The 25,141-nt window shown below is 39.9% G+C and overlaps 1 protein-coding gene across 4 annotated transcripts in view; it reads right to left on the reverse strand.

Annotated features, from left to right (window-relative positions):
* HIVEP1 (HIVEP zinc finger 1) overlaps window positions 1-25,141 on the reverse strand; it is a 126,273-nt gene that overhangs the window by 50,984 nt on the left and 50,148 nt on the right. For all 4 annotated transcript variants that reach the window (XM_079300822.1, XM_079300823.1, XM_079300824.1 and 1 more), the window contains one exon: window positions 7,027-7,080. In XM_079300822.1, coding sequence (XP_079156948.1) covers window positions 7,027-7,080 — 54 coding nt within the window. The remainder of the gene's footprint in view (window positions 1-7,026; window positions 7,081-25,141) is intronic.

Below are 25,141 nucleotides of genomic sequence, written 5' to 3' on the forward strand. Positions count from 1 at the left end.
CGTGTAGTGGCAGAAGGCAGGAATGGGAGTGTCTATGAGGAGGGAAGAGAAGGGAAGGGACCTGGCTGCTCCTTGGGGGCCAGATGGTGGGCTGATAAGAGTTGTGTGTAAGCTGGGACATGAAAACATGAAAATAGCAGCTATCTTTAAGGTTAGATGCAATGATTTGTTTCTCTAACCATAATGCCGATATATTTATAAATAATGTATTTCAAATTCCCTCTGTAATTTTGTCAACAATGTGCATTCATTTAACAAGAAGGATAATAAAAAGGAAAGGATTTGCAAGAACTCTGAAGATATAAAATATGTCTGCCATGAATCTGAAGCAGAACATATATTTGTGAACTAAAGTCTCATGCATGCATTTATAATGACAAACTTTCTCACTCAAATCTCAGTGCTGTTCAGTTTACTAGAAAAATAACGTTCTGGTTAAAAAAACAGCAGATGGGCAAACAAGGTAAAGGGCATTTAATTTTGGTTGCCTCTCCTCCATGCCAACACAGTGCTTTGAAGGGACTGCACGTGTGGGAGGGGAACATATGTGCAAGTGGATTGTGCATCTCAGAGACTATCTGGAGGTGAACATAATCTCTACTTTCTTTTTCTATGCACAACAGCTCAAAGGTCCCCTCGCTCCATGGGTGGTTCCACACAGCTATACTGGGATTGAGGGAAGCAAATGGAGAATTATGTTCTGCACACAAGCAGTGACTACAGAGCCACTCCACCAAACACTGCTTCAACCTTTAGGCTTCAGAGACAGATCAGCACCCACTGAAAATAATGATGGAGGCTACAGGCAGGTCCGTGACAGAGGCTGGAAATAAAGGTGTACTTCAACAGCACCCCAGAAGTTGCTTGGACCTTCCTGGAGTCCAAATCAGGACTTTGAATGGTTCTGTTGAGGTGGTTTCTTAGTGAGCACTGACAGAACCTCTGGCCATTTGAACAATCACTGATCGAGTCATGCAAAACTCTCGAACCTGCCAACAATATTGCTGTATCTCAAGATACACATGAAGAGAATCTACTTGTATCAAAGCATGAGACTCTGGAAAGACAGCTGATTTGGGTGAAATTCTGATACTGTCTTAGGGACAAACCTGTGGTACTTCTGAAGGGAAAGCTATTATCAAGACAGATCTACCACAACCGACCTCTGTAAAAAGTGAGAGCAACTTATCTGCACTGACCAGAAAGTGAACAGCTATGCTGAGGATCTGAAACTGATGACACAGAAGAATGAACAGCTTAGTATTTAAATTCTTGCATCTCCAGGCAAGAAATTGAAAAAGCACTTTAAGGAATGTGGAAAGGATGGGGTGAGAAACTACAGCAACCTGACTGATAGGCAAATGACAGACTCAAATAGGTGCTAAACAGACCTTAGCACAGATCCTTTAACTCAAGTGGGTACTCCAAAATGAGTACTCATTATCAGAACTGGCAAACTGCAAGGGACCAACATAATATCCTGAACAGATCTGGAACTTAAGTAACAGCTTATTCCTTTCTGATATTTATGGCATTGCCTTTACTGGGGGCAAGACTAGGTGTGCTGCAAAAAATGGAGCCACCAGAACATGGATCCTCCTTGTTCATGCTATGGAGCACAGACCTTAAAGGAAAGGTGATATACAAGATGTAACTGTTCCCATGCTTTGTCTGAATAAAGTCAGCTGCAATTGTTGATGTAGCATGTAATACAAAGCCTCAAATCCATAACAGGAAAAAAAAAAGGCTTTTCCTTGAAGCTAGACAGAGAGATACCTTTCTGGGAAGAAATATGAGAAGAGACTGGCAGATGTCTGCATACCCTTAAGAAGGTTTGAAGTATGAGCTCAGGATGGATTTGTTATACCGTAATACAGCCTGCAGAGACAATCAGCAACCTATTTCAAATTCTACCTATTGAATAGGTACAGGCAGTACATTCATCTCCCCCTTTCCTCTATGTGCTCATTATGGCTAGGATACAGCTAATTTTCTTCACAGATGTTCATATGGGATTTTGTGTTTTGAATTTGTGCTGAACACAGGGTTGGTAACACAGGGATGTTTTCATTACCCCTGACCAGGGCTTGCACTGTGTCAGGGCCTTTTCTGCTCCTCACACCTCCCCACCAGCCAGTGGGCTGGGGGTGCACAAGATGCTGGGAGGTGACACAGCCAGGACAGATGATCCCAGCTCATCCAAGGGATATTCCAGACCATATGGCATCATGCTCAGCATATAAAGCTGGAGAAAAAGGTGGAAAGGAGGTGGACAGGATGAATGATGTAATTTGTTACTGGACAAATGCCAGTGGACCTCTGCTTTCCTGGAGATGGAAGAACATCTGCCCACTGATATGAGGTGGTGAATGAGTTATTAGTTTTGCCTTGCTTGAGTGTCTTTTGCTTTATCTATTAAACTGTCTTTATCTCCACCCAGTTTTCTCACTTTTACTATTGTGATTCTCTCCCCCATCCCACTGTGGGGGAGTGAGTGAGTAGCTGTGTGGGGCTTAGCTGCCAGTTGGGGTTAAACCTTGATACTGCAGAAAGTCAAAAACTCAATCAAACAATAAGCAGCAGCTTATTCAGAGGGATGAATTCACACCTGACAAACAACCAGGAGAGCCTGCAAGTCTAAACTCCAATGAGGCTGATGAACACATGCAAGTCTACAGTCCATCCAAGACCATGCTATAGTCTGAGGACACAGAAATAGCCATGAATGAGAAGGAGAACAAAGAAAACCATCTTTCATCTTACCCAGAAATTTATCATTGATCTTTTTGGCTGTGACACAGCAAGAAGAAGTTACCTGAAATGATGGAGTCCTAACAGTCCGAGAGACCCCACGATTGGCAGGTAATACTGAGTATACATCTGAGTATACATCAGGCCATAGATGGTCCTCTTGGAAATCTTTCATCCATTTTCTGGCAAATATTGGTGCTGCTAGAGTTTGTCACCAACTTGAGTTCCCAAAACATTTTCAAAAGCAAAGAGAGATATTTAGGTGGCAGTCAGCATTGCTGACACCTAGTAGGGAGACAGCCAAGTTAGTTCCACTAGTCCTAAGGAATGTGATGACAGTGTTGGTGGTACTGATGTACCAAGGACCCAGAATGCTGTGACAGGCAAAGAACTGCTCCTATGGAAAAAACAGGAAACAAATGTTTACAGCACTTCAGAGGCTGGACTGTTTCAGGGGATGACCAAATCAGATGCCTCTGTGGTGGTCACAATCTGACAGAACTTGACTTAACTTGTCTAGAAGCAAGAAGACAGACAGACATCCTTGGAATGGCTTTCTCAGGAGAATGGCCACTGGCAGATCACAGATAAAGCAGCTGCATTCACCTGAATGCTTTCCAGCCCACAATATCCACTGAGTTCCACACCACAGAAAACTTTCACTGCATTCTCAAGGAGACATTTTGTGTAGCACAAGCTCATCATCCCTACCAGATATTAAAGAACACCATGTGGAGCAAGACCTTCTCTATCACACTAATTAGACTCTGTACATGTGTCAGAAGTTGAAATTCAGCCCCCAAAGTAGTGGCACACCTAGGGTGTAAAAGAGCATTGGGAGATAGCAGCAAAAATAAGGAGAAGCAGTTTCTCCTCCTGAAAATTCAGAGGCAAGTGGGCAGCAGAGACAAAATGAAAAGACATGAGAATTAGCCACCTTGCACACTCACTGAGCAGGAAGCTGAGCACAGCCCTTAATGAACATGTTTCTGGTCTCAAGTGGTTTTTTGATTCAAGGCCATTTGAATAATTTGTGAACTGTCACTTCAAAAAATAAAAAGAAGTTGCAACTTTATACTAAACAACCAAAATGCAAACTTGAAAATTATGCCTGCCCATTTACTGTCTCATCTGTGTTTGAGTCCTGCTCCAATTTGTACTTAATTGGATTAATATTGCTAATGGCAACATGAGGTGTTAAATACATGTATTTCTGTAGTCAATTAAATTCACCTTAAATCCCACACATGTATAAAGTTATGACTGATCAGTGCACAATGCTATTCAGTAGAAACTCAGCATGAAAACTTATGAAAAACTCCTCCCCACAAATACATTGTGCCACTGACAGGTCCTCTGACAGAGCAGCAGTTAACTTATGATAAATTCCACAAAGTTACATTTCTTAATCATTTCAGATAGGAAATAAACAAATCTAAAGTGATCTAGATGAACTGAAAACCCAAATAAATTAACCAAGAGGAAAAATATACAATCATGCTTCACACGAATCTGTATATACTGGATTGTGATTTACAATAACTTATGTGAATATGTGCATATTTTTGTTTATTTGTTTAGCTCAAAACATGTATTTCCCTTTTTTCAGCAGCCTTCAGAGCCTAAAGCTTCAAATAAATAATTTTGTTTACTTCATATTACCGAGAATGTGATCTATTCAGGCATTTAAGAAACCAAAAAACCTCACAGTGGCAGAGGACAGTTTTAATTTGCAAAGAGTAACTTTATTACCTCAGTTATTTCTATATCAGTTTTCAATGTAAAACTTTATTTTTCAATTTCCAGACATAAGAATTTAGGCCAGAAGCCAAAAATTAAGTCAAATCCTTCTTTGATTCTGAGATGCTTGAAAGCTGAGTGCTACCACCACCTAAACCTTTGTAACCCCATCCCTTTCAGAGTACATTGCTAAATTCACTTTAGAGAATTTATCTTCCTCTACGCAAAGATGCTACTGGGCCATATGTGAGAACAAATGCCTGAAAGCAGAGGTTAGCTTCCCTTCAGCTTGAACACGTCCATCCCAAAAGTCATCCAGAGTAGTATTACTTTTGTGAGACCAACAGCAACAAGAACAGACAGCTATACCTTACATGCCAACTTCTTCATTTTTGGATGACAATACCACTTTATCTATGATACATCAAATAGAAATACATAAGAAATATTCAATAGAATGCCTAGTTTGTTTAAAAGTCTCTGTAAACATTTGAAGGTCTGCAATCCAGCCACTTATATTTTATCTTTTCTACTTTTTACAAATACATAGAGCAACATCACAGTCCTGGTGCCCATATGAGACATTTTATATTAAACATCTCGAAATATGAAGCCAGCTACAGTTCAGAGAGAAGAAAGCTGAGCAAAATATGGACAAGATTTAGAAAATCATGAAGGCAGTGGATAAGGCAAGTGCAGAACTGCTATTTAATGATTCACAGAGCTTGAGCTAGGGCACACCTGTTGAAAATGGAAGAAAAATTGGAAACTGAGGAGAAAAGATAAAATCACGTATTTTTTATGTCGCTGCTAGTGAAGTACTGCAGTCTGCTGCCAGAATATGTTGGGTGCAAACAACATTTAATCAACTGTACTCATAGATAACAGCTCCATGAATGACTAGATAATAAAGGGCAGACATCCCTAAATTCAATGTGTGTAGACTTCATAACGGGAAGAGGCTAAAGAAAGTGGCCAGACTTATGTGGTGTCCTTAAACAGCATGTCTTACTCCCTCCATTGAAAACCAAATGCTGGGCCAGAGAGACCTTGCTGAGATCCACTTGGGTATGTCTTCTGTTCTCTAAGCTTCAAAAAGTTTTGAAGCTCATTGTTTTGAAAGATAATAAATCTTCCAGGACAGAGCATCAACTATTTACAACACTGTTCACAGATGTTAATGAGCCAGATGGGCAGTTTACTACCACTGAAAGGTGAATGCCTACCCAGAAAAAGCCAAAGTACTGACACCAGATACTAGAAAATATCACATCTGGAAATCCAGCAACCCAAGAGAAGTGAACTGATGCTCCATGCCTGCCCCCAGGTCCAATCAGTAGTAAGCCTTAAAATGTCTTCCCAAGAGGTTCATATACACAGATCAAACACACACCCCCCCCCCATTCATATGTACATATATATGGCTGGACACACAGATCCTGGACAGACACTCTGAGCACTCCTACCTCAGCCTGATCCTTGATTTGGCTAAGCAGGGCAGAAGTTTACTAATGGAAATATATCTATGCACGGTGGATCTCACCAGCAGCTTGGCTCGGAAACTCAATCTGTCCAGTAGTCACCCTTGGATCTCAGATGCCTCAGCTGCTGCACCTAGGCACATCAGCCCAGAGGGTTGCAGCCCCACACCAGTTGCTAGTACACAGCATTACACAATCCCCAAAGCTTTTCCCCTGCATTCCCCAAGGTGTCCCACACCCCCAGCCAGCAACACTGGTAGTCCAAAAAGTGAACTGCAGAGCTGTTCCCTGACTGCACAGGGTGACAGTTTCACTCCTGGACACAGGCTGGGGCTCTGCAGGCACAGGTCTGAGAGGAGACTGGGCAGGATCACTCTTTCTCTGAGTCCTTAATTTGGTTTTCTTCCTGCCCCAGTGCTCCTCTAAGCTGTGGAGATGACCTCTCATGCCTCTCCTGTGATGGGCCCAGTAGTAACCTGGCAAAGTTCTGTTTGGGCTCCCCACTCTGTGTCTGGGCATCCCCAGGGCATGCAGATAGGATTTATCACACAACCAAACATGTATCACTGCAGTCAGCCATTCCTGAAATACAACGACTTTGCACCAGCTTTCTAAGCTCTAACACACAGAATAAATCTGCCACAGGTTGTCTGCTTCTTAAAAAAAGCTGTGATGATCAGTCTCCCTCCTCAGCATCTGTTGGAAATCATCACATATTGCTCACCAGAACCCAAATACGGTTATTGATGATTAGGTAAATCACATAATGAACCAAGTTAGCACAGGCTGTGGTCAGCAGTGTGCATGTCCCTGATGCTACAGCTTCAGTCACCTCATCCAGGTCAAGACAGCTACTTGAGTGGTTAAAACAAAGCCTTTGTGTCTCATCTGAAGTGGGAAACAGCCCCTGATCTGCAGACAGACATGCCTGGGGCCTCATCCAATGTCCAGCCCAGCCAAGTCTTTTCACTGACACAGGAAGACTTTGGACCAGCCTCTAGGATCACAATATTTTATTTATTTTCTATTTCATTTTTGTGGGGAATGTTATTACCTCTCTGTTGGTCTTCTGTTCCATTAAGTTGTTTTTGTGCTTCTTCGATTTTGTCTGCAAGAAAGAGAGGTTACTATTAAAATACATATATAAAAAAGGCAAGATTGTAGTAAGTCATTTACTGAAATCAGTCTTGAAATATCTGTTTATATTTAGGAGAGATATCATTCATGTGCAACTATGAGGCACATTAAGAGTAATACAACCATATAAAATTTTATCATGTCTTACCAGGGAGGCTATTGACATGTTAAATTACACGGAACCACAGAAAGAAAAGCACTGGCATCGGATCTGCAGTCTACAGCTAATCCCACTGTAGCTTCCTACCATTTATAATAATGTGTGCAGTCAGGGGACTCTTTGGAATAGGTATTATGATGCATTACAGAGTATTTTAATACATTTTTGAAAAATGCTGTTAGAGCAAGTCAATGTTGCATTAAACATAGTGAGAGCAGCAAACAGGATTTGCTAAGTGAAGCAATGGAGCCAATAGTCTCGCATGGGAGCACCAGGGAGAGAGTGGTAGCCCCCACCTTATTCCTCTGTGAAATGCACACACACACAGAGCAGGAGCAAAGGGAGCCCTGAGAATTTACTCCCAGTCTGTCTTAGCAGTTCACCTGCTGCCCCTCAGAGGCACTGGTGTTGGAAGGAGAGTTGTGCTTCACCTGCTGTTGCACAGAAGGAAAGGAGATTCTTGTTCTGCATGTGCACATGTCTGCATGTGCAGGGCAAGAAGAAAGAAAAGGTGCAAGAGGAGTGAACAAAAATTCCAGACTGATTTTCTTTTGGTAGCAAACAGTCCTCTGAGTGGGTTCAGGATAAAAGGTTGTGTTGGTAAAAAGCAGCAGCACTGGGAGAGGCTGAGCTCTCTCTCGATGTTCTGAGCATCACATTAAGGCCTGATTGACCAAGATCTGAGCTTGGAATGTGGCTTTCAGTTGTAAATGATTATTTTCTAAAATACCAGTGAAAACCTTTGTTCCTTGTATTATTTTTTTTTTCTTCTTTCCCCATGCTGAGGACAGTTTTTATTTAACAAAATTGAAAGAACAGAATGTAATCTTAAATCTCTCAGACTCTATTGGTACAACTCAAGAGATGCCAGACTTCATGGCTGCCATACACAGGAGGAGGATGAGAGCTCTGCAAAGTCCTCACCTTTTCTTTATAAGCATGGAGGCTTTACTCAGCCTGACTTTTACTCAGCCTTGCTATATAACACAAGGATTCAAAAAAAGGCTCTTTCCTCAATACAATTATTAATAAGTGGGTTTAAATGACTTCTCTATTATTTATCAGGTGAATCACTCAAGCATGTTAGAACCAATTGTTCACAGTTGGAGTCTGATATTGTTTCTCGATTATTTCCTCAGTAGAACCAAATAATTATAACTGAATCAAACCCTTCTTGCAGCTTTTAAGACCGAGTTTTGTCGAACTCACTCTGGTTCTGCATTTCTGTTTTTCAGAACAAGTACCAGGTTTCCTTTCTCATTAAAGCTCAGTAATTTCTCCATTGTACATTGTCCCAGAGAATGAACCAGAGCATCTCACAAGAGTGCTAACTGAGCAGACTCCCAGAGCTTCTCAAGAGGAACACTACCACTGCAATTTTAAAAGCCAAATTTCTACCTGCTTCCCCTGGGGTTAGTGAGACATACATACATATTTAAAGAAAAGTTTTATCACATTTTCTTTTGTACTGACTTACTGGCTGCTGAAGACAAGCACAACTCAGAAAGAGCATAATCCTTCACCCTCTCTTTACCAAGTCAGTTATGCAGGCTTACTTTAAACAGAAAAGACTCGATATTTAATGCTTTCCTGGATTAAATACTACAGCTGAAATACTAAATGTGTTAATACATTTTTTTTTTGTATAGAAAGGGATGTAAAGAACCATTTCCAACAAAAATAAGAGGAAATGTAAACAAAGCATATTTTATACACATGTGCCACTAATACAATCAGAGGAAAATATATTTAGCAAGCTTACACGGTTTTTTCACAGACTGTTGCTTTACAAAAAGCAATGGAATAAGAAATTTACAAAGCTGCAGGACAGCCCATAAAATATCTGAACACACAGGAAGAAAAATAAATATCAACAAATTACCCATGTAAATGGAGCTGTAGGTTTTACCAAAAGGCAACAAGATATCTAACCTACGGTTTGCCTCTCAAACTCACTTCCCCTATGCTTAGAGATATACTGAAATCACAATATATGGTGTTTCTGCTCTCAGAGTAAATGCTTTGTCAACAAAACTTACACCTAAGTACATAGACAACGGCAGTTTTTTTATTAAAATCATTACTTGCATATTCCACATAAATACTACATTAAATATATGCATTTAAATTCACAATCATCCTACTTTTTAGAGAAAAACTACTTAAATATTTTGGAGTTATGCTATATGAGATTGCCAAAAAGATCAAAGACTTTGATCTCCTTAACTGAATACTGCCTCTCTTATTGGAAAAAAAAATCAGCTCCTATCAGTTCTTTGTCCAACTGTAATCCCAAACAAAGAACCACAGATAACAGAAATAATAGCTAGGTAAACAGGTGCTTGGTACACAGCCAGAAAGTCTCCTACACTTCCTGTCTCTCCTGCTATGTTTTCCCCAGGGAGTTGTATTTGCAGTGTATATTTCTTCATACCTGTGGAGGTATGTCTGTGCAGAGGTATCTCTGTGGAGGTATTTCTGTGCAGAGCAGTTTAGAACATTGCGAACACTGAAAAACCTTGGTCTTGGTGCTGGTAACCTAAAGCAGTGATCTGGTGTGCAAATGAGGTGTGGGTATAAAAATCAGTTTGGGCTAAATGTTTTGTTAGGGGCTAAATCCTCCTGATGGTCAGCATCACATGCTACCTGCTCTGGCTACTGCACCAAGGCATGTCCAAACCATCGTACAAAACCTGCGGCAGCTGCTTCCCACCCTGCTGCATTTCACAGCCACAGATCCTACACAGGCAACTGCCTGACAAACTGCTGTGTTTCAGGCTGCAGGGAAGAACTGGGTTATCCCTAAGGGCCGTGGAGCAGGTGGCAAGAGCAGGCTTAGAGCCAAGTACCCCAGCAACAGCAAAAGGCAGCCTCCCCAGGTCTTCTGCCAACTCGCACGTACGCCAGCAATAACTTGCTAACTACATCAAATTTATATTATCCAGTCATCTTCTTCTCCTGTGTGCCATTAAATTAGCTGTATGTCAAACATCTTAAGGAAAATTACTTCAGACATACCACATTCTATCATAATTACATTATAGGTGTTCTAATGGTACACACCTTTGAAAACGCTTCATAAGCAAAAAAAAAATACCACACAAAAATCATCTGCAAAGCCCAGGAGGAACTGAAAACCAAGAAGACCTCTATTTAATAATATTATCCAATCCAATAATTGTTTGGTTTAGTATTATTTCAGGATTAAAACTGTGATAGTGTCTAACCTGAACATTTTACAAAAAAAAACCCATTTCCTTATCACTGGAGTATTATCTACTTCTATTAGGGTAAGAGAAGGCCATTTAACTAATGGAAATTTCTAATACATGGTAGGTAGGGCACCCTCTTCATTTCCCCTAAGTGCCAGAATAGTACATATCTTTACTATACTGTAAGACCTATCCTAATGGCCCTGAATTTAGCAGACAGCCTCCTGGAGTAGCACACATGTAGAAGAAAATGACAGTGACAGCAACACTCTCACTGAAGATGGGACACTTCTCACCAAGCACTTACTACAGGGGAAAATGTAGAGGCACAATGAAAGAGGAAATCATCACATGCATCACTGTAGAGAATGGAGGTTCCATGTGTCAGCAGTGCAAGGAGCCACAGAGCCAACTCTCAGTTATTCTAGGCAGGTGCATGCCACCAAAATGCAAACCACAAGTAGCATCATGTAATAGTTTTATGTATGTATTATATATATAAATTATATATAGACACACAGACCTGCATATGTGCAAAAGAAAATGAAACAACATGCACAATGGCTTTTCTTACTGGAGTAATGAAACCTCCTCATGTTATTCTCCAACACAGCTCTCCCAGCAGGTATCTGCTGTGTAGAAATATTATCAAATTCCTTGAGGTTTTAAATATATAATGCAACTGTGCTTTTTAGGACTGCAAGGAAGGAGACTGGCATGCAGTAAAATATGCTTCTTGTTTTACACACCTCCCGCTGTGATAGATCATTACAAGGATACCAACAGTCTGAATTAAATATGGTGGTGCTGTGGTGGGGTTTTAAATGAAAAAATAAACCAGATTTTTCAACAGCTTTACAGTCTCTATTTTTGGTCTTCACTGAAAGATATAACCTCACATATTTTTATTTTAATTCACAAATAAAATGCAATATACAGGGGTTTTTTAAAGATGTGAACCCATTAATATATAAAGCCTTGAATATGTCTAGTATTCTATGTATTAGATATGCATTGCAAATTTTCAAAAAGATTATAAAGGCCTTACTTATATGGTGAGTTAAAGAAAATAAAGGTTTAGGAATTTCAGCAGGGAAAGCCAAAATACTGAAAAGTGTGAGGTTGGCAAAATATAAAATCAGTAACTTCTGACAGCAATTTAAGCTGAAGCACAATATATTTTCTAGTTGGGTGTTTGTGTGTTTCGGTTTTTTTCATCTCTCTGTTTTTGTTTGTTTTGGTTTTTTTTTTTTCCTGCTCACAAGTGTCCCCAGAGCAGCATAATGAGATGACTTTGTCCTGTTGAACAAGTCACCCCACCCCATACAATGACAACAGACAGAGGAATGAAGTCACTGAGGAAGACCTACTTTTAAGCCTCCAGGAAAGCTTACAGGGGAGTGGTCTGTGTGAAAAGTTCATTAGGGTTTTACAAAACACCCAAACAGGAGTATTTTTCATTGCACATATTTGCATGTGTCTGTATCACTGTAAATAGCGGAATTTTTTGGCTTCTTGTTTAGGATGTACAATTGCTGCTCTAAAACAATAAAAAGTGTTTTGTTGTGTTTGGTTTTTTAATCACAAATACTCTGTTTATGTTTTGTGTGGGTAAGTGGAAAATTAGGAAATTTAGACCATTCTGGATGCTGAGTACAGGCTATGACATCAAAACTTTTAAAAATACAAGCTTACATCTGGCCTGAAAGGGTAGAGTTATATGTTAAACATTTAACCAAAACAACTGAAAGGAACATATCAGCATATTTTTTCCCTTCAGTTAAAGATAAGAACAATTCTCAGGCCTTAGGCCTGAGTCATCCTAAAAATACCTCCTGCAAAACAGCTTCAGATGGCAGCAGATTTTCTTCTTGCTTTCTCATAAATCACACTCTCTTACCTTACTGCATCAGAAGACATTTGAAAAGTAATTTGGAAAATTACTTTGCATTGGCTTTAAGACGGACACAAAGAAAGATGTCCCTTCAATTATTTTTTCTTGCATTGATCATCTAGATCAGGGGCAGAAAACAAAATCAAAGTGACAAAATATTCTTCAGCTGAAGTATAATAATGCAATCAGTCTGTATGCACTGGGCAGTGTCACTGAAAACATTTGTCAGTGGGTTTTTATTTGGGGGGGAGAGGGGTGTACACAGCTTAAGAAAAACACAGATGAAAGTACAAAATGCTGCATTTTCCATGACTTCTTTTATTCAGAGAGAAAGTGAAAAGAGGCTGAGTCCCTGCATGGAAATATCCATCTTCAGACTATTGAAACCTGCCAGGCTAATGTGCAAGTAACATTAGCTTCACATTTCATTGGATGAGAAGTATGCCTGAAAGCATTTATTATTAAATAAATTAAACAAATAATGAATACTCTGAGCACCAGATGGGTGGTGCAGAGTGGCACATCTTATGAATCACAGTATGGTTTGGATTGAAAAGAGCCCTTAGAGATCATTTAAATCCAGCCCCCCAGCTACAGCGAGAACACTTTCCACTAGACCTGGCCTTGAACATCTCCAGGGCTCGCACTTGACACAGAGGACGGGACCCCAGCCCCACATCCCATCTGAGCCATTTCTCCCCTCCCCCAGAGGGGAGACCCATGCTCCGAGCAGCAGTGCCAATGCAGCACAGGCAGGGCAGGAAGGGCAGCCGCATGAAGCCAACCGAGGACGCAAAGATGATGCAAGCTTGGAGCATTTCCCAGATGGCAGGTTCCCTTGGCACAGGAGGCAGTGTTTAATCCCAAGGCACCCTGCCTGCAGCTGTGGGTACCCACCTGGGACTGGGGAGCATGCAGAAGCACCCACGCTCCACTGCAAGGGGGCTGTGATGCTTGTCTTTCCCTCTTGCTAGGAGGAGGAAAAGCTCTTTACAACCTGCTAAAACAAGAACGTTGCAGTCCTAATGTGTTTTGGTTAACTGACATGAATCCCAAGACTTCCTTTAACCAGCTAATTAAGAAAACAAAAAAAGAAGAAGAACCCTAACCCAAAACCCCAGAGTCTTGTCTGCACAAGGAGCCCATTAGGTTAATTGGGAGGTGGTGCAGCCAGTGGGATGCTGCCTCTTGCTGCTCCTCAGGGAGCACAGAGGCTCAGCAGGTCCCTGCATGTCCCCACACCACAGGAGAGTCTCCAAATCTGAAACCCAACCAGCCAAGCTGGGGTCCTGACTGCACCCTGGGCATGGCAGCGCTGTCCCTCTGCTGAAGGAGGGCACCCTGCACCCAGGGGTGCAAGGGCTGCCAGACACAGGCAGCTGAGGATGCCTTTGATGGCCCCAAGTTTCCACCACCGCCCTCCTGCCACAAAGCAAACACCTTCAAAGCTGGCAGACAGCAGCTTTTCACGAAACCCACTGGATGAGGCACTCTTCTCACTCAGATTTAAATCTACTTTTAATTAGAAACTACTCTTCTGTCCCCACACATTTCCTTTTTCCAGTTTAATGAGGAACACTCAAGATTAAAAGAAAGAGATCCGATGAGGAAAGACAGTCTCTTCATCTTTGTAATTTCATACTGTGGGAACTCGACACTTTTTGGTGTATGGTTTGTTTTGTGGTTTCTCCTTTCCAGTTGGGGCTTAGAGAATCACAGCACCACAGCTTAGTGAGTTGCCAAATGCTGAGCCTGATGACTGATAGCTTGGATGTCCCCAGCCTATCAAAAAATGCAAGGTAAAACAGATTAAATCTCAAGTTTGTCCAGTACTACTAGGTCTGAAGACTGTACAGTTGTAAGAGAGGGGGTAAAAGAGACCTCTTCAAAATTACGTAAAAGCAAAACAACTAGTAGGGTGATGCAGCAGTCATCCAATTAAGAACTTCAAGCTATTTTTTAAAACATCAAAAAAGAGATTTTAAACAATTTAAAATGTTCTACTAGTCATTATAACCTTGACTAATGACGTGTTTGATCAGTTTTTCAGAAAAATTTGATGCATTTTCATTTTAATGTCAACTTTGAATGCTCATCAGACTCCCTGCCATATATAATTATTTGCATTTAAAAATGAAGAACTCCTGACAGATACTTTATATAACCCTGTTAAAACCAGAAAATGAAAATCCTCCTTTATTATTATTCTTCACCTTAAAAAAAAAGGCTTGTATATTTGAAAATACAATCTATAATCTCCAGTTTAAATTTATATCAGCAATGATCTGCTGTACTGTATATAGAATAAAACAGTCAATGCAAAGGCTGTATATAAATTAAATATATAATGACTTTATCCTCGCCATCACATGTATTACTCAAATAAGTAAGGGCTCCTGATGAGGTTGGCAAGGTGTATGTGCATAAATTACATAAGCACTTTACATATGAACCCAAACTCTGTCCCTGTGTCATTTATTTGGGACTGGGGAGCTTTCAATCTTGTGTTTGTTTGTTTACATGATTTGAATTTTTATTATGAGGCTTTTAAACTCATTAAAAAAGGAGCACAGGACGGGGTGGGGAGGGAGAGAATTTTTGGATGACTGTCGCCTTACAGAAGGATAGAGCAAACAGCGAGGCACCTGTGGGGAGAGGCACAGTAGCTGCCAAGCATGGAATTTCAGAAGTGTAGCTGAAGTATCCTCAGAAATACCTCCTGCCTGGCACCTTCTCACCCTGCCTAAGCCAAAAGGCAAGGGTGGCACTTGCCACAGCTAGTTCCTTCTCCACCTGCCCCACCAAGCCAGGCGATCCTGCATCCTGTGGGTGCTTCTGAGAGCACCCAGATGAGTCGCCAAAGATAATTCCTTCACACATTGTCTCCCTCCGGTACCGAATTGCAAACACAAGTACTGATTGCATTCCGTTTGCACAGCTCCTAATTAGCCATCTAGCACAATAATTACTCCATTGCTATGCTGATCCTACGGCATTGTTCTGCCCCACTGCCAAATTTCAGCTGCCTACCTAGGACAGGGTGATTATTATCACTAAAATCTGCATAATAATTACTTAACAGCTCTAGGGTATTCACTGTTCCGAGGCCTGGTTTTGGTTTTCTGAGTGTTTTTTCTATACCTAACTCAATATCAGTGTTAGCAGTTAAAATATTAAAGCCATGAGCTGCTATAGTTCACCACCTTCACCAAACTGCAGCTAGGAGCACCTTAATGCCTTCTGAACTGAGACAGGTTCCCTCCCTTGGCAGGTTTACTGGCCTATGATCTGCTATCCCCAACTTGGCAAAAGGTGTGGTTTTCAATCGTGTATATATATACAGATTTTTTTAGAATCATGACACAGAAATACAATAAATGTCAGTGAAACAACTGAAACAATTAAAAAAAAAAAAACCAAACCAAACTGACAGCTTTACCACTCACTGGAAACATGTCAAAATAATAATATGTGAGGCCCAATAGATTTCATTAAATTCTGTATTTTCTCAAATACAGATTCTAAACCAAAGCAACAAACAGTGGAGGCAGCCACTCCCAAGCCAAACAGGGGAAAAAGTTTCTGTGCATCTTTCTGGTACTCCAAAAGCACTTGCTCTCAGCTGCATGGCTGGTGAGGGAGGGCTTGCCTAACACAGAAAGGCACAAAACTGGTTCAACAGGTAGAACAACACCAAGAGCTGGTATTTCATCACCTGAGACAACTGTGTAGAGGCTTTCTGCAAGTTCTCTGAGGGGTCACACTTCTCAGTAATTTCTTCTTCTATTTCTGGACTTCCTCAAACACTATCAAGTTTACAAGGCAGACATCAGGTAAGTAGATGCATTAAGCATGAGGAACCTACAGCACCAATGACCCTGTTTAATCAGATTCATTTTCTTAAGCTTCACATATACCCTAAAAATAATCTCTTTAGTGAAATTCTAAAGTGTCTATAGAAATGGTTTAAAATATGAGATCTTTACTAGGACATTGGATACTGAAGTTCTTACAATTACCTGATATTAAGGTGGACAATAAATAGTACTGGTGGCTAAGGAAAAAGGAAGTTTTTGATGACTAACAAAATACCAAAATTAATCAAAAGCTCACAAGTCAAGCCAAAAGTCCAGCCCAACATCTTGCCCTGAACAGAAGCTGACAGCATAAGCAGAAGAGTAGGTTGAAGATTCCGAAACCAGGCAGCTCTGAAGTTAACTCGAGGAGCTGTTTTTGAACTTCATGGGTCCCACAGATTATTCCTATATTAGTTTCTCCAAGTATCATTTGAATCCTTGGGAGCTTTTCATACTGAAACCATGTAAGCTTTTCACATATTTCTGCAAACTTCAAATGGCCTCATCCTCTTAAGTCACTCCTTACACAAAAGCCATTCAATAGACTTATGACCTCTGCAGCTTTTGCAGTGCTATTTTATCCTCTTTGGAGGTGGAAGTGAAGAACAGAAAGACAATCAGAAGGAAGACATCAGAATCGATCTCACTGTTGGAGATGAAGGCACATCACAGATGCTAGCATGACAGATATGTTTTTCTCTACTACTGCTACAAATATTCCTAATGCTTTATTTGCTAGTTAGTGGGTGTACAGTTGACTTTGCCACACAAATACATGACCCCCAGATCTCATGCCCAAATGTTAACAAGCAACTGGATTTAAATGAAAAGTTTGAACAATTTTCCTGTGGACATCACATATATCTGCACTGAATTTCATTTGTCATTTTTGCAATTTGGTTGCACAGCAACCTAATGTCATTTTGAAATCCTTCGCAATTTCATTTGCATCTTCATCTTCACCTCCCTTGATAACTTCCATCAAATCAGCAACACCATCACTTCACTCACTATTCCTGCTCTTTTCCTGGATCACTCAAGTGAACGGGAATCGACAGTGGCACATTTCTATTAACTGTAAACCAGCAGGCAATGTTTGTCTGCTGAGGAGCAGGTATTGACTGCAAAATGTGTAAATATCAGCCTCTCAGTAGACTTACACACAAGGGATTTTTCTGCTGGGGTGTGTTGGGGGAGTTCACTTGATACTGTCTTCTTTAAAGCCTTGCCCTTATTTCCAACCCGTCTTTAAAATCCAGCCTGCCCAAACACTGTCATCCCTTCACCATGTACAGCCCAAAGTGCCTCTGGGTCACCACCTCCAGCCACCCTGCCCACTCCTTTCTCACCAGCTCCTGCCTGTGCTGGAGCATCCTCATGTAACACTGCAATAACTGGACCAACTCTAAAACACAGCTCGGGGCTTTTCCACACTGAAGGGCAGCTGCCTTTTTATGCTATTAGGTAAATCCCCTTCCAGCAGGGCTGCAAAATCACACCTTCAAATTCAAAATCACTCTCTTACCATGACTAAACATTAAACACAAAGTCAAAGTTTTTCATTAACTTGACTAAAGTATCTAATTTTTAGCTTACTTGCTTTTCCAAGAACTAAGTAAATCCAAATGGGAGTCTAACACATGAACCATCATAACAGTACCAGTGAGTCTTAGTGTTAAAAAAACCAAAAAACCTAAAAATCCACAATTCACCTGCCATACTAGACCTTGCTCTACAGACTTTGTAAGCTTCTTTTTCCATAGTAATTTTCTATTTTTGCCCTAACCTTTACATGCCAAATGAAATGTTACTAGCTGCAGCTTTAAGGTGAAAAAACATCATCAGAAACATGATTCATAAAATGAAAAACATTTTTGAAAAGCTAGTCAAATGCGAGCTGATGTAGAACTAGGTGTGCCTGAAACACAGAACTTCAGCAAAGGCACAAAGATATGACATTTTTCATGTTAACAGTGTGATGCAGCCACGAACAGGGGTTTAGCCACTTTAAGAGGCTTACAAACCAAACAGCCCTAGGGAGTTCATGTTCTTTTTTCCAGACAAATTATAAATTGGTGGCAATACATATACATATTAAGCCAATGCCTCATTTCAATGACTCCTTTTACTGTTTCCCTCTACCTGCTTCCATTCTCCTTCAAGACCTGAATCAAAAGCTAGGTCTACAGTATCCCAGTGAGCACCTGGGTCTTTTCCAACCCATGTGCTATTCCTGACAAAGACAGCAGGAGTGAGGATAAACCACCTTTCCAGAAACTGATCATGCCCTACCCGGGTTTAAACAGATCCTAAGCAGAGCAAGTTAGTTGTGCAGTGATTACCTACATCATCCAAATTTTCCCAGACACACCCAAGGAATGACTTGGGGAAGGAGGGGACCAATCAGCAGGCATTCAGAGAGAAAATCAGGAGTGCCAGGGAGATGTTTGGTACTGAAAGGACAATTCACATTATTATGAAGGGGTAATTTCTGGTCACAACCACACACCAGCCTGCTGAGGCTGTGCTTGGCTTTAAGCACCAATCTAGTTACCCTACAAACCACACAAGCCATTTCCAAGCTCCCCTCTGCTTCTCTTCTCTAAGATTTCTGCTTGGAGCAGGATTGTGCTGGTCCCAAAACACTTGTTAAAACCTGTCTCCAGCACAGGCAGCTCTGTCTCTCTCCTCCTCCATGCCTGCTCCAGCTGGCTCTGGGAGCCAAGAGAGGAGGCTGGCCCCAGGGCAGCCACTGCTGCAGCCTTCCTGCTCCTGGTTCCACCCACAGGCACCCTGCCCACCCTGCTCACCCACTGCCCCTGTCCCTGACCTCTGCAAGAAGCCAAAATTGCTCAAACCCAGCAAAAGGGAGCAAAAACAAAGAACTGGATTTATACAGAAAGGGAATAGAATAATGAAATCTTTAATCAATCCTCCAAAGCAGAGTCCCACTGTTTTTCTTTCTCTCTCTTTGAGGAGGGCTGGGAGTTTTTAAAATATTTGCCCTAGATGGTAATCAGCAACGAATCTGAAGAAAAAAACCTGAAATGCTGTTTCTCTTTCCCTCCAAGAAAGATAATACTTTCTCTCCCAGGAAATAAAAGAAAGGAGGCTGAAGTATGTGGCATTTCTTTTTTTATTATCTCCAAGATACCCTTGGAAAATAAATCAGCTCATGAAAAAAAAAAAAATAAAATCCTGGAATATTGACACTGCAAAGTTAACTCACTGACTTTTATACAAAACCCCCTAGTTATTACAAGTAGCCAATAAGGTTTTGTTCAGTAAGTAAAGAATAGAAAACAAAAATGGTAGTATGCAGATAGTTAAGTGTATTACTAATACGCTATGAAGTGTTTTGAAAGATAAAATTTTACATATCGATTCACATTCACCTCATCCCACAAGAAGTACAGTTCCTATTGCTATGGAACAGCAAACTACTATGAATTCTTAAAAAAAAGCCCACAAGTAAAATCAACACCAATCCAAAACCCAGCCCTCTTCCCTTCTTTTTCTAGTCTCAGTGGTGAAATTTTCTTTCTTCTGTACTTGCAAGCTTAGGAAGATAATTAATGAGCTACTTCTCAAACACCTACAAAATGATGGCACTCTGCAATGTGAACATCACCCAAGTGTTTTTTCTCTGTTTTATTTAGAATTCACACTCAATTTTGTGCTGTCTGATTGAAGATGAGGGGGTGGTGAGGAACGTGGGGGAGAAAGCCACAGCAAGCTGCTGCACACACCATCCTGATCCTGCATTTGGAACTGAACAATTCAACCTGGAGGGAGCTTACTTCAACAACCATGTGCCAAAGCGAGCATCCAAAGATTTCAAGTCCTCAAAGAAATTTTTTTTTTTGGCCTTTAGCATAAAGATTTTACATTAGTCAATCCTGTGCCACAACAGAGTAGAAAGAATTGCATCCAACTTTATTAACTAATTTATAGTAAGATTTTTTTGTTTTGTTGGAACAATGACTTCTGGAAAATATGGTGGGTGGGAGAAAAGATTATCAGAATGTGACACTTGACTAAAAAAATGAAAATGGAAACCCAGTAGAATGTACTGAAGCTGCTTTTTGGTTTTGTTTTTAATAAGTTTGTTGGGACATTTTCTTGGTAGCATTAAAATTAATGATTTAAGACACAGCCCCAAATTTCCTGAACTATTCAGATTTTAAAGGGCATGTCCTCCCTACCCCTATATACACTCTAATCTATTTATTTTAGTTTTAAATGTTGTACCTATTTACAGAAGTTATTTTTCTCTCTCTCCCTTTTTTTTTTTTTTTTAACAGCTTAGCTAAAATAAATTCCTGCTTGAAGTTTCCACATTTCCTGGCAAGAAAGGCTGAGACAAAAATTATGCATGGTTAATAGGAAGAAAAGTAACATTGGAAAACTCACATGCACAAAGAAGGCAAGGAAGACAGAGAACAAGGCCAACCGGATGACCTCTCTTGCTCTTTGATTTCTCTTCTCTGAGGAGGTTCACAGTGACTAAGTAAACCACTGAGTCTCCTGGCCTGAGCACCTGGAGTTTTGTTGAGGGAAAAGGCTTGGCCAATTTCTCAGTAAAGCTTGCACCTTGAACATTTCAACTAAGCTAAGAAGTCATAGTAATGGCCTGCCAAGGAACAGATGTTGCTTTCCTAAGACTTACTCTTCTCCACTTCTATCTTCTCCAAATTCACTTTGTTCATTGTTACAAATCATCACACATAACTTCTGAATGACTGGATTTTCTAGCACAGAATAAACAGGAGAAAGGCTGGGCTCAGTGCTCCTCAGCCTCTCAGGGATTTTCTCTTGTCAGCCCCTCCTTAGCCAAGAATCATCTCAGGAAGACCAAGTTCCTCCCATCTACCAGATTCACCTGGTGCTGATGTTTAGGGCTGTGAGTCTTGGGCATCCACCACATGCATGGATCTGTTACTGCCCACGTGAACTGCAGTAGAGGGAGACCTCATTTTCCTCTCTCTCTTTATGATTCTCAAAAATAGAAATAGTTTGCTCCATGTGGAAACTGATGAGAGAAGGAAAGGACACAAAATAGGCAGCATAAATGATAGTACCAGGAAAAAAAAAAAGAAGAAAATTATGAAGTACAATACAAGGCATATAAAAATTTGCTACACTGTAGAAATGATGCACTGAAATTATTTGCTTCTTTTGCTTCCTTTTTCCTGAGAAAATGACACATCAGTTCATATTTTGAGAAATCTACTTAGGAGAAATCACAGCAAGTAGGAAAATACTAAACATATGATTTCCCATTTATTCTCTCTTTTAACGAAACACTGGACAATATTTTATCAGTGACTAAATTTAACTAAAATAAATACTCTTACAGCAGATGAACCAATGCTTTCATATCTTTGGCAGTCATTCTGTGCAGCTTCTTATTTTCTGTAGCTACAATTCATAAATACAAGCTAAATATTCTCAGATTAATCCTGAGACAAGAGTAACCAATTTCATGTAGATTGTCAAGTATCTGGCTTTTGGTTTCATGATGTAGACTACATTTTAAGCATAGAATACTTTCAGAAAAAGAAAAAAAAGAATAAATCAACCAACCATATCCAAAAGCGAACAATACATCCTACACCCTTTCCATTCATATCAAGTTTATGGTTTAGGTGTTTAAATACTTCAGTTTTCATTTAACATTGTATTAATTACTTCCAACCATACTAAACTGAGACAGTTTTATTTATCAGAGCTTCCAGAAAATATGCTTTATTCAAATGGAAGAACCAGTGTTCCTTAACAACTCAACCCAGGATTCAGTAACAGAATCCAACCTTAATTACCAATTATCAACTAGATAAATTTTTCACACTCCTAGTAGATGATCTTTAAGATTTTTGTGGCTCTAATTGCATTACCTCACATGCTACAGCAAACAAAAGATTTGGAAAGCATCACTCCAAATTTAGCATAAAAGCAGGGACAAACCAAGTGGCATTCATTAAATACCCCTTGAAAAATTAGGATTTAAATATGGAAAAATGGACAGAGTTTTAAAATTATTACCAGGATATAGTTCTGAGCATGCAAACAGTTTAATTTCCTGGCTTAATTCCCAGCTGAACTACAGGCTGTCATATGGTTCCTTACGAGTCACCTCCTTACAGGACAGCTGGAGCAATATAACCCAACCAGCACATAAGCAGCCTAAATTTTGGACTATATGAAACTGTTTGTACCTGGAATGCTGTCTTGCAACAAGAATGCTAAGGTAAAAAGCCACAAAAGCACTGAAATACATAAAGAAAGAAATAGGTCAAATCCCTGTATAGTTTAAACTACCCATAACATTCAATTTATGACCTTTTGATCTGTGGCGCTGAAGAACTGACCTGCAGGTCTTGATGACTCTCTGAAAATAACCACATGGCACACAAAGTTCATTCCTGGGCACTTAGTTGGTTTATTTTTTTTAAATCTTTGTAGGAAGGGTCAGCCTTTACAGATAAAATATTAGGCTGCTTCAGGAAAAATAGAGACAATACAACTATATCAGAAATAAAAAAAGCTCAAAGAGCAATAGAAATACAAGACTGCAGATGATTCCCAGTGAGAAGAATCTCACATTTTACAGCAGTTTAATTTACAGAGAGGTGAGGAATATTTGAAATAAGGGTATATTAAACAATAAATGATACAGGGAAGGTCAAACTGAGCATAAGTGGAATAAAAGACCAAACTGAAGCTTTGTAACTCTTATTTCTTATGTAAAGTTGTAGGTCTTAGGAGTTGACTTCTCACCAATTTTGTTATCAATTTGTCTCAGCTCCCATTTCCTCCCTGCTTTCAGGCAGATATTTAAAATATATGTGTTTGAGATTTAGCTTTCCCATTGCAAATGAATTAATTGATCAATTCTGTTTGAGAGACACTTTTAAACACAATGAGGTATGAGTTCCTGGGTTTTCATCCTGGAATACTGAAACTGTTTACTGGGGAATCTCAGCACTTTCTTTACTAAGAATAACACACCCTAGGTAAGATAACATTCTCAATGAAGATCAAACGTGACTTTCAGAACACCACCCAGCTACAAATCATACTGCCTAAAGATTAAAAAATCCACAAAACAAAATACCATGGTCCACAGCTGGTTCTTGCAAAACTGCCCACTGAACTTCTTGTTATTCTCCCTCAGAAACACTTTGCAGGAGCCACTTTGAGAAAGGATCCTGATGAATCACTCTGAATTTGTTTTAAAGAACTGAGGAAAGAGTTAAAAATAATTCTGCTTGCTTGAGAAACTGACATCCTTTGTTTTGGTTGAGATGAAATACCATTACATGCATGCAATACCCTTTAAACTTGCCGCTGTTCCAACAATAACTAAAGCTATTCTGAGAAACTACCACCCAAAAGGAGATCACCACAAAACTAACAGTAAGTGTGCTGCTGCAAAGCTGGAATATACTTGCAACATTACCAAAAATGCTCAGCTTAGCTGGGAGTGACTTCAGTGTAACCACCAAACACGACAGTGACTGCTGCTCACCAACTCCATCACAACCACAGTGATAAAACAGCAAGAGAAGCATTGCTATTTTCAACTGCAGCCTGCAGCTAAGGTATTTTCAGCAAACTTCATACTCAAATAACTAAGATAACATTTCTACACAACAAAATTAAAATACTACTAAAATGTAATTATTAAGGTAAACCCATGTGGTTTTACCATGCATTTTTATGGTTCTCACCATCTCACCCAATTTAAAACTTTTAGACTGATGAATTCACATGCTCTTGTTTGCTTTTACAAACACTCCAGTTCTAGTCAGAAGCTCATGGATCCTTCAGCATTTCTTTTAAACAATACAGACTTTTATACTTGTAAGCTGTTTCAAGTTGGCACCACGTTATTTCAAACTATCTCAATTAATATAATTCAAGCATGGAAAGGAATTTATGTTTTGCAATATTTTAGCTTTCACAAACCTGTTCCCAAGCCCATCCATGCTGAGTCATCTCCCACACTCTCCCCTCCACCTGACAGCCGCCCTTGGCCCACAAGAACACAAACCTCCTGTTTTGACATCTGTCCCCCACCAAATGAACCTCAAATGACCACTATGAACCAACCCAGGAAAAACCTTTAAAACAATGCTTTGAAACATACTGATGTTCCAGTAAAAGCTATGCTTATACAGTTCACAATGCTGCCTGTGGCAATGTATGTGACATGACTTCTAAGTCATGATCTGTCTTAACATTTTGGAGATTGTTCTGACTAAAATTAAAAACATTGACAGGCAAAACGAAGCTCAATATTTTGCAAACTAAGCTGCCATCTCTCCCTCTACATATGCCTATGAATGCACACATTTTAGAGAATGCATAATTAACTGTAAGAAAATAGTTCTCAGAAACCAGAAAGCTAAAGTATTTATATCAAAAGCTGAATCTTTCTCACTCTATCTGCACAAATAAACCCACTGAAGTTGCCAGCTTTGTCAAAGTGAGCAAAATTAGGTTCTAAACATAAATCAATTTAAGCAGTCAGAGACCTACAAGAAGTACTAAGATTGCTTTCAAATTCCTTGCAGACTTTTACAAAATAAAAGTCACTGACATAGTCTCTGGAAACAAAATTAGTATTTTCTAAGATGGCATTGCTACCACATGTCTATAGGGACATTTAAAAACTGATTACAATGCTGGTATTTCTAGATAGAATTGCAAGGGTGCTTTATGGATAGGGATTGGGGAGGTGGTGGTGGTGGTGAAAGAGGATTCTGATCTTACAACTGCAATGTCATTTAAAATCCCAAGTATCCATCCACACTGGTCAGTCAGTTTTGCATGTTCTGATTTGGTTTAATTTTGCTGGGGTTGTTTTGGTTTTTTTGTTTTTGTTTTTGTTTTTGTTTTTATTT

Source organism: Erithacus rubecula (assembly GCF_903797595.1).
Source record: "Erithacus rubecula genome assembly, chromosome: 3".
In the NCBI taxonomy this organism is placed as follows: Eukaryota; Metazoa; Chordata; class Aves; order Passeriformes; family Muscicapidae; genus Erithacus; species Erithacus rubecula.